This window comes from Eumetopias jubatus, unplaced genomic scaffold (assembly GCF_037043125.1).
Source record: "Eumetopias jubatus isolate StellerSeaLion01/CBP00866 unplaced genomic scaffold, mEumJub1_p1.0 scaffold_2, whole genome shotgun sequence".
Classification (NCBI taxonomy): Eukaryota; Metazoa; Chordata; class Mammalia; order Carnivora; family Otariidae; genus Eumetopias; species Eumetopias jubatus.
The window spans coordinates 161173319-161183848 of NW_028274808.1; the positions used below are offsets into that span (position 1 = coordinate 161173319).

The 10530-nt window shown below is 52.0% G+C and overlaps 1 protein-coding gene across 1 annotated transcript; it reads right to left on the reverse strand.

Annotated features, from left to right (window-relative positions):
- Positions 1 to 5466: 5466 nt before the first annotated feature.
- Positions 5467 to 8826, reverse strand: RASL11B (RAS like family 11 member B). Its single transcript, XM_028100506.1, has 4 exons — positions 8685 to 8826; positions 8033 to 8089; positions 6771 to 6847; positions 5467 to 5934 (listed from the first exon to the last, which is right to left on the reverse strand). The coding sequence occupies exons 1-4, from the start codon at positions 8824 to 8826 to the stop codon at positions 5467 to 5469; spliced, it is 744 nt and encodes a 247-aa protein (XP_027956307.1).
- Positions 8827 to 10530: the final 1704 nt, after the last annotated feature.

Consider the following 10530-nt stretch of genomic DNA (forward strand, 5'->3'; position numbering starts at 1 on the left):
CCGCAGACTTCCCGGATGGTGCAGCCCAGAGGCCCGCAGCGGTGCCCAGAGCCCCAGCCAGTGGCTGCGGGTTCCAAGCCCCGCTCCTCCGCCCTGCAGCTCACTTCTGGTCGCAGTTGACTACAAAATTGGACAATCATAGGGCCTGCCTCAGCGGGCCGCTGAGAGAATGAAAATGATAAATCCGCGGAAAGCCCTTAGAACACGGCACAAGGCAAGCTAGCCAAGGGTATATCAGAATCACCGTGATCGACAGTAACTGTCTGACGAGGGCTCACACGGGGCCTTAGGTCTCTATGAGAAATTTCTCCACCACTAAGGCTAACTGCAAAGCCGTCTGTGTGGTTCTGCAGTGGGCCTCCTGAGACTGACGCCCATTTCCACCACATGCCAGTGGACCAATTCTGGAGGGATTCCGGCTGCGTGGAGGTGGCTTGAAAGGCTGAGCTGAGTGGGAGTGCTGGTTCCATCGCTTGGGCCTGGCTCTGAGTGTTTACCACCTGAACTCTGGCTGTCCGGAGCCAAAACACGCACACACAAATGCAAACCCTCTGCCAAGGGCCTCGCAGGCCACTCTTTATAAGCACAATTGATAGAGGTGTAAATACTGGGCAGCAATTGACTTCTGCCTTTGTAAACCCTCCTTCTGGAGTCCACTTCCCGGCAAACATAGCGGGCACAGCGAAGTGTTTGGAGGTGCTCAGGAGCTGCGTCAGCCGAGGGTTGTCCCCAGAGGGCCAGGGCGATGGAAATGGCTCTGTTTACACCAGGGCGCCGACCGTTAACAGTGTTATCCCAACAACAAAGAATTCCATCAGGCTCCCCTCAAGACCACTATTATTTATTTTACCCTGGTCACCAGAAACCGAATCTCAACAACAAATAATCCAATATTATGAATGTTGTCCGCCGTCCCTGCTTAAGAAACACTAAGAAACTCCATCTCTCTTTTAAGGGGATTTTAAAAGACAAAACCAGATGATGGAGGGCATTGGAGAAGGGAGGTGGGGTGGCTGGGATCTCACCACAATCAGTAATAACACTAATCTCGTTCTCTCCACACCAAAATAGAAAAGTAATGAGGATAGTGAGAACTTTCTGGAAACTTCTCTCTTTAGACCCTAAAGGGAGTACAGAAAACATGAGTTTTCCTGGTGTGTTTATTGTCATAAATAAAGCCCTATAATTCCTTCTGGCCCATCCCCTGAGGGCCCTGTGTTGACTTACAGGCAGAGACTCTGCAGGGTAGCCCCCATACCCCACCCCCACCCCTGCAGAGGCAGGACCTGGAGTTACCCCACTGCTCATCTGTGAGGGATTTGCCCACAAGCTTATTCGCAAAACACATTTGTTCTCTCCCTCTTGGCGTGTAAAGCGAATGTCGACATCTCCTGTGTCTCTGGAACCAGGGGCGCACTGTGCACACACCCAGCTTCCAAGCGGGCTGGGGCTGGCAGGAGCCTCGGTGGGAAGGTGCCCCCACCCCTGCTCACCACGCCTCGGCCAGGCAGGCTGCAGAGTGCTCCGAATGGTTTTGATTTGCAGCAGAGAGGAAACTCGAAAGCCAGACACCGAGACAGACACGGATCCGGTCGTCAGGCCGACGGGCTGTGGGCGGTGCTGGCCCCCCGCCCCTGCCTGCGTCTTTATTACCGAGCTGGGGCTGGAGGCCTGTGAGCAAGGTTGATGGCAACAGCAGATGCACCGACCAGGCGGCCTGTGGCCAGGGAGGAGCCAAGGGGGGGTGGGGGTTTGGAGGAAGGGGGCCAGGGCGCAGGGGCCAGGCCCGGGAGGACCAGCGTCTGCAAGACAAGAGAAGAGCACCCAGGGGCGCTTTGCTTGGAGGAGGGGAGCTGGGAAGCTGCGGCTGGCTGCCCGGGGACCATGCTGTGGCTTCAGACAGGCCTGGGCTTGGGGGGAGGAGGGGAGTCCTGAATCTGCCTCTTAGGAGGTGGATCAGCTCCCTAATTCTTTGGAGCCTCCCTCTCCCTGTCCGTAGAAAGAACTAAAAATGGACTGCAGGGTTGGTGTGGAGAACATAATTATTTCAAATACCCCGTACGGTCCGACACAGGTTCCAACAAATGGAAACAGGTGATGTGATCTGAGCCTCAGTTTTCTCATCTTTAAAATCGGAGTGGTAGTATTACCTTCCTCATAGGATTCTTCAAAAGATTAAAGGAGATCATTCATAATCTGGCACATTATAAATGCTCAGTGGATTCTAATTCCTTTCCTTTCTCCACCACCCTCGCCATCCCTCCCTTTCCCTCCCCTGGTGGCAAAGGAGGCATTCCCCTACCTAGGCGGGAGAAGGCAGTTTCTCTGCACCATATGGTTGCAGTTCAGAAATTTTAAAACAAACACCCGGGGATTAAGAAATACTAATAATGAAAGAGATGAGCAAAGGTAATAACACATGAAGCTAAATTGGTGAGAAGAAAATATGGTGGATTCCAGAACTATAAATATTTAAGTTAACCTGAGACACTGGACAGAACTAGGGCCTGGGGGGTTTCCAGCAGGGTCTGTCTGTCTGTCTGTCTGTCTCTCTCTCATACACACACACACACATACACACACACACACACACACACACACACACTTTATTCCGCTGGGTGGACAAGAGCTCTGAAACCCCCTACCCACAAACTTCCGAGGTGAAGTAGGAGAGATGCAGCACAGTGGGAAAGGGAGGGCCAACCATGAAGTACCAGGAGGTGAGGAAGTGAGGCTCACAAGGGAGGAGGGGAGGCCTGCCCAGGGGTCTGCAGGCTTGGAGAAGAGCCGGACTGGAGCGGGGAATGAAGAGTGTGTCACTCATTAATGGAGGTACAGCACTGCTCAGCACCTTTCCCAGATAAAGCCCCCCTCCCAGGAAAACTCTGTGTCTTCTTTAATTCCAGAACATGGGTAGAAGGCCACTGTTAAGTACATAAAATTTAACCTCTTAGTCACTGGACATTGTTTATATAACCACGTAGAATGAATAAAACTAAAAACAAGCAGGGGCACCTGGGTGGCTCAGTTGGTTAAGTGTCTGTCTTCGGCTCAGGTCATGATCCCAGGGTCCTGGGATCGAGCCCCGAGTCGGGCTCCCTGCTCAGCGGGGAGCCTGCTTCTCCCTCTGCCTGCCCCTTCCCCTGCTGTGCTCTCTCTCTCTGACAAATAAAAAGAAAAAAAAAAACTAAAAACAAGCATAAAGTAGTTGGAGAAACTAGTTAGTGCCTTTGAACTGAGATATTTTTAGAATCTCATGTGAATGCCATTTCCCTCCCTGCCCCAAACACACACACACACACACACACACACACACACACACGCACACACGCACACACGCACATGCCCTTCTCAGCGGTTAGGTTAGGCACACGCGTAGAAAACTGCCGTCCATATAAGGAAGGTCTGGGACATCACCAAAAGCCCTGTCAAGAACAGGCAGGATATTTACCCTGTGGGAAAACAGATTTGGAAGTCTGGCACCATCCCACAGCGGGCCGTCAACAGCCGGTCATCTGGACTGCCGCCCTTGGTCCCGTGGCCCCACACATGCAGCGAGTGGTGCCCCGTATCCGAACATTATAAAGAAATAAGAACATCGCAGTCAGAAGACGTTGACTCCTGTCCTTTGTGTGAACTTGAGGACATCACTCCAAACTCAGAGCCTGTTTTCCTCACCTGTAAATGGCAGGCTTTCCTCCCCTCCCCTCCTCCCTGTAATAGGACTAAAGGAGATCGAGTACGTGAAAGCCTGACTCTAAGGTGCCGTTCTTTGCCCATGACCACGGGGACTCACGTGGCTTGCTTGAAAGGTCTCTCGGGCCCAGCTAGAAGCAGATGCGGGGGGCCTGGCACTTTGAACACACATTTGGGGTAGCAGCTACATGGGAGGGGCTCCTGAACGGCCCCCGCTCAACAGCTCCCAGCTTCTGCAGTGAGAATAGAGCGCACTTTTTGAAAGCAGTACACCCAAAGAAGAGGTGTGCCAAATAAACCACGTGTTTAGAGAGAAGCAGCAACCTTGGACAGAAGCATTATCTTCAAGGCTCAGCTGAGAGATGTCTTAACAGCAGAAAACCGAGAGCCACACATTTGTCCTGGTGTTACCTGGAGGAAGGATCCTAAAGAGAATGGACAGGAGATGCACTACTCTTGAATATAAAGCTGCAAATTACAATTCACAGCGTTCACAGGCTGGGGGGCGGGGAGGTGGTTCTTTGACAAGTGAGTTGGCTTGTTTGTAAACCTGTCTCCTCATCTGTGAAAGGGCGACAAGAGTACGCATCTCATCGGTTTGCTTTGGGACTTATGAGGTGACCCCAGGAAGGCACAGCACCTGACGCCAAGCGACCAAGAAGTACAGGACACCGACGAATGCTTTGTGTGAAAGGACAGAATGTGAACATTTCAATAAAGACCAAGTCAGGCATCTGCTCTTTTCAAATGAGATTTATTGTACGTAAAATAAATTACAATTTAAGCCAAAGAATGAGTGGCTTTTTAAAGTGCATCTGTGTCGGGGATTCGGCGGCGGCCCCTCTATCTGTTCGCTCGCCGTTAAGACCGTGTTTCCGTATTTAAGCCACGACTCGGCCAGGCCTAGGAAACGACCCGACGTCATTGCTGTGAGCCACTTACACAAATCACACCAAAGTCAATGAACACATCTTTTTTTTTTTTTCTGTACCTGATGCAAGAGTTAAAAAAAAATGATACAGTCTCACAATTACTCAAAGTCCGGGGCTGAAGAGTTTTGAGTTGTCAACCCTTCAATACATACTCGACCAAGCACACCCGTCCTGGGTCAGGAGGAAGCAGTGCCTTCCTGCAGGCACTATAAGCTTACAGATGTCCATCCACCTACATCACATCTGGCCCATAAACCCCACACTTTACTGGGGGGCTGGGGGGAGAGTAATTTCCTCCTTGCTCCTTAAAGAAGAAATCTGGGGTATCCTTCAGGTTAGAAAGGCATTCTGTCAGGACTAGTGTTCCAGAGATGCAAATCAGTCGTGTGAGAGAAAAAGCAGTTCTTCCTCTTGGCGGGAGAAGAGGGAAAAGGAAGAAAGAGAAAAAAGGGGACAGTGCTTAATCTGTTCTTCATTCCCGCTGTCAAGCACACCCAGCCCGTTGCTGAAACTACAGCTGAGGGTCATTTACAAGGTAAGGAGCAAACTCCAAAGTGATTCTGCCGCCCTCTCCACGGCAAAGGAAAAGACACCGAGTCCAGGTCGCGTGTCCAGAGCAGCTCAGTAGGCTCCCTCCCCAGCCTCAGCAGTTCTGTCCCCCTGCTCAGAACGCGGACTTTTCTGCAGCAGTTCCCCAGGCCCTCCTGGCCCCTCGGCTCCGGCCCTTTCTGGAACCAGGAACTCCTGCCAGCATTCAACGATCCTGCACTAGAAGATCCTCGGGCCCCGTTCCTGGGAAGACCAAACCCCCCCACCCCGCCCCGTGGACGTCTCTGCTTCAGACGGAGGTGACAGTCCTCACTTTGGCCGAAAGGGCTTGCTTGAACCTCCTCTTCAGGTCCTGCATGTTGGGGGACTTGGGCCGGGGGATGAGGGAGGTCCTGCGCTTCTCCGGCGTGCTGCTGGGCTGTTTGTGACTCACTTCCTTGCACAGGACGTGGAAGGCGTTATAGACATCGTTGTAGTTCTCGCTGACGGACACTTCGTAGAACGAGCAGCCCAGCATGCTGGCCAGCTGCAGTCCCAGCTGGGGGTCCACCTGCTTGATGTGCAGCAGGTCGGCTTTGTTGGCCACGACCACCACCGGTAGCCGGCTGCCCAGGTGCAGCTGCTGGACGTGCTGGTGGAGCTGGCCAATGAGTTCATAGCTCTTGTAGTCGGTGACAGAGAACACGATCACCACGGCATCGGCCCAGCGAATGCACCTATTCAGCTGTTCGCCACAGCTCAGGCCGTTCTCGTGCACCTGCAAGAGAGGGGGGTGAGGGCGAGTTACACGCCGGGGGAGGGGGGGCGCCGCAGAGAGACCCTGGCTCGGCTAGAAAGCGAGATCCAAGGGGCCCTTGACGGTAATGCCAGGTTGCAGGCCATAAACAGGCTAGCTCCCCACACGCTTCAGCTTTCTTGACAATATGTTGATCCAGCTGCATGGAGCTGAATAAATAACAGTGCAGCTCACCACACTCCAGTGGAAAATTGACCTGCAGAGAACTCCACGCAGAGAGACTTTGTAGTTGCACAAAATGGGAAATTAACTGGCTAGACAGTAAGTCTGGGGAAGTAAAGATAGGAGCTGGAAGCATTTAAACCTGGATAACCGCCCAGTTCAAGAGGGAAAACACACACACACACACACACACACACACACACACACACACACACACACCAGCAGGGCTCTTTTGTCTATAGAGTAACTTTCCACAATATTAAAGTGATCCCACAGATTTAAAGACTAGACCTAAATGTTTGATTTTCAATGCCAAATGCACGAAGGTAAAAACTGATCGTTTTAACCACAGCAAGACAGCTGTGCCAATTCCATATGCGTTTGGTTTGGTCTTTCCTGCCGGATAGAATCCTCCTAAGATTTCTGCCCCTCAGTCAAACCTCCCAGATGAAGCCAGGCAAAGACTGACCAACAGCCAAAGACAACCGAAATGACAAGCAACATGTGGAAAGCCTAGTTTTGACTCCCCCAAATTTCAGTCCTCTCCAGCATAAGCTTTATTCTGAGAACAACTGAACAATTCCATAGCCAAGTAGGCTCCCTCTGACTTAGTCAGGAATCTCAGAGCTTCGTACCTGAATACCTGGAGTGTCTTGAACCTGAAGAGCCAGGGTTTCACCTTCTATTTGCACTTGTCTGGTATAGAGATTACCTATAAAGGCAAAAAAAAAAAAAAAAGTGTGTGTGTGTGTGTGTGTGTGTGTGTGTATGCACACACACACATTATGTTTTTCCTTCTTGTACTACTTTTAAAACATGGTGGGATTTTTTTTTAAGTAGGAAAAAATATATATAACCTGAACCAATGCACACAAATAAGCTACAGTTTATTCTATCTAATGAGCGTATTTCAGCTGTTCTTTTTAAACAATTGCAATTCTAAACCCAGATTAGGGCATTTATTAAAACCAAGGCAATGTTTGCAAGGTTTTGGAAACTGACTTATCTCATTTTAAACGTGGAGTATTTCCTTGAAGTAAATTTTCTCGTTCAGCATTCATGGCCATTTGTTTTAATTTAGTACTTCATTACTCTCTGGCATCAGTTTAGTCATTAGGTGTAATAACTTGGTAGGCAAATATTATTAGTAAATGCACAGCCCACATTATCAGTTGGAATAAAAATGTGACATAATGGTAGCCAAATCTACATCAAAGCAGAAGGCTGTCATGCCTTATCTTGGGATGGTTTATATAGCACATTTCAAATAATCCCCTTAGGTACTAAATATGGTCTAAGGATTTAAGCAATTTGCTAACAGAGCATAGGTAGAAAGCCCTTAAGCCTCCCCGGTGGCCATCTTTAATCGCAGAGATTGAAATAGAGTCCTCTGGCTTATTTGGGAACTCCCCTCCTCAAATTCTACCATCTAGTCATTTTTTTCTTTGTTAAAAAAAAAGAGAACTTTAGGTTTACAACGGCTCTCCTTTGGCCTTTGCTTTAAAAGGTCACCTCTGAAAGGCGGCCAACGGAGAGGGAGGGGGACGGGGGAAGGAGCTGGCCATCTTTTTTTTTTTTTCTTGTTTTTCTTTTTATGACTTTTGCAGGAGTGTTTTGAAGGGAGAGGCTCTTGAGTACAAAGGGTGCTTCCAACTGGGGTCCCTATAGTTAAAACATACCAAGGAGAATACTTTCAGGCACTTGATAAAATGATGAATGGGCTTGGAATGGAATGAGGCCAGATGGCAGTTATGGGAGGGGGCAAGCAAAATTGGAAGTGGCAGGATCCTGACGCTCAGACTGTCACTGTGAGTGAGGCCCCCTGCGAGACACTGAAAAAGGGTTAAGAGCAGTCCTGTGCTAGCGGAGCGCACACTCTCCAAATGCGCCTCCTCACCTGCGTTTCTTTCATAGTCACCGATGAATCGTTTGGTGAGGAACCGGACCACCAGAGCTGCAGGTCAGAAAAGAGAAAGGAAAGAGAGTTAACTCTGGAGAAGTTAAATTGGTGTCCACCCCACCCCCAGCCTGGGAAACCACTCTCGCAGAGAAAGCAAGTCGGGCGGCCACCAAGTGAAATTCCTACCCTGCAGCTCCTTGACCCTTCTTCCAGACACAACCGAGAGGGGGTAGAAGGCATCGAAGGCCTGGTGAATTATGGCTCTGTCCAGCTGGAAGGGTCATTTGGCCCACCCGCCTCCAGGAGACAAAGGTCTTTCTTAACCTTAAAGACCTCCAGGAGGGGTTCTGTTCCAGGCACCGCCAGGCAGGCTCAAGATCCCCAAAGTTCTAATCCCAGTTGCGCCGGCGGTGCCCGGAAGGAGGCCTGGCCATTCTGAATCCCAGTTTTCCTCATCTGTTGAAGAAGGGGGTTAGAGGCAATGCTGGCTCAGGTCCTCGCGGAGGGGCAGCGGATCAGTAGGAAGGGATGGGCGGCCAGCTGCCCTCCCACCTCTCCCCCACGCCTCGCTCACACGCAACTCCCAGCGGGGGCCGTCCACGTCCAACCCCAGAGATAAGCCCGTTCTCGCCCGAGCGCCAAGACTCACCGGTCTTGCCCACGCCACTGGCCCCCACCACAGCGATCTTGACCAGGCGGCGGCCCGCCGCCCCCAAGCAGCAGTCGGCGGCGGCGGCGCTGCCCGGGGCGGGGTACTCGGCGATCGTGCACATGTTCTGGATGAGGCGCATCGCCGCTCCGGCCGGGACTGCACCACGCGGGACGGAACCTGCGTCTTGTGCTGCGCGGGGACGGGCGGGAGAACCCGGCCCGAGGGGTCTGCGGTAAAAAGGCACCAGAGCGCGGCCGCGCGGCAACCGCGACTAGCTCAGGCTCGTGTCGGGGACTGCAGCTGGGCTCCGCGCGCGCTGTTTTCTCCGGGGCTGGCCCCGCCCCCTGCCTCCCGCGGCCAATCCCGAGGCGTCCCGCGAGAGGCTCCGCCCCCGGCGCCGCTCGGCGCGCGCCGCGCCCCTGGGGACACCGGGAGCCAGTGCGGGACCTCGTGAGGCGCGGGGAAAGTGGGGCTGCGGGCCGGAGAGGGAGCAACGTGTGGGCGCGAGCCGAAAGCGCAGCCAATGGCAGGCGCGGGTGCCGCCCGGGGTCCCGCTGCGCGGGCACGCGGCCCATGTTGTGGCCGCGGGGGTGGGGGCGCCTCGGGTTCCGGGAAGCGGGGCTCGGCCTCACGGCGGGCGTGGAAGAGGCGGCGCGGCGGCTGCCAGGGCCTCGAAGGGTGTGAGCGCTCGGGGTCGGGAGCGTGCGACCTGCTGCCTGGCTTATGCCCATCTCCTTAATTTGGGACGTGATTGCACTGACTTGAGTGCCTCCGATCATAGATTTGGCTGTGATGGCAATCAGTTACAAAGACCCCATATCCACTCCCCTGAGATGTGACAATTAACTTTGGGGTAAAATAATGTCACCCTTGTTGTTCTAGACGCACGTACTCTGCCTCCAGTGCGCAAGGCAGCAGATCACTCAACCTCTGACTAGCGCACATGAGCACACAGAAGGTCGGGTGGGTGTACTGCACACTCAGGCAAATCACGAGGTAATTATAGAACAAGCTTTCTAGCGCCTCACACACAGTCACACCTCCTCCGAGAGCTGTGAAATGGAAAGAAAACAGTTACCCCAGCTGTCTCTGGATGCCGATTGGATTGGGAGCCAGAAACCGGAAAGGGTCCGCAGCACTTAGTTTTTGGTTCTAAGGGATGGCAAGACTTAGTTAAGTGACTTGATGCCAAGGAAGACATGGACTTGCACAAAATCCCAAGCTCCTGCCCCTTAGGTTCTCATTAGGGAAAGGCTTCAGCGGCAGGCCCCATCCAAGCAACATTCTGTATCTGGAACTGACTGCAGAATGTCACTGGACGCTCGGGCTGACCATCTCCCCACTCCCCCATCCCAAACACTCTCCTCCTCACCCTTCTAGCCTTGTGGGCCCCCACGTGTTCCAGAGGCTTTTATCCTAGGGGCGAATGGCAATCAATATTGTGGCTTTATGTCCACACCCACATTAAAGGTTGAAATATAAAAAGGTAAAATAAACCAATTCCCTTATCTACACGTGTCAGGCATCTAGTTTGACTCCCCCTGATGCTCTGAACTTAACTGACCAGGTATCTGACAGAATTTATGAGGCTGACCCAGTTCAGCCTCTGAGAGGAACCCTCTTGCCTATGATTTAGGTGTCTGCAGGAAATCAAGGGCTAATCTCAAATTTTGAGACTTGGCAGCAAGTCTAGGTGGGGAAATATAATTAGCAAGGCACACAAACAACCTTGGCAATAAACATAATAAAATGTTGACTTCTAGGAAGATCACAAATATGAAATCAATTTAGCCATTTGACTCAGAAGGAAAAAAAGAGCATTTCCAATATGCACCATGTCTTT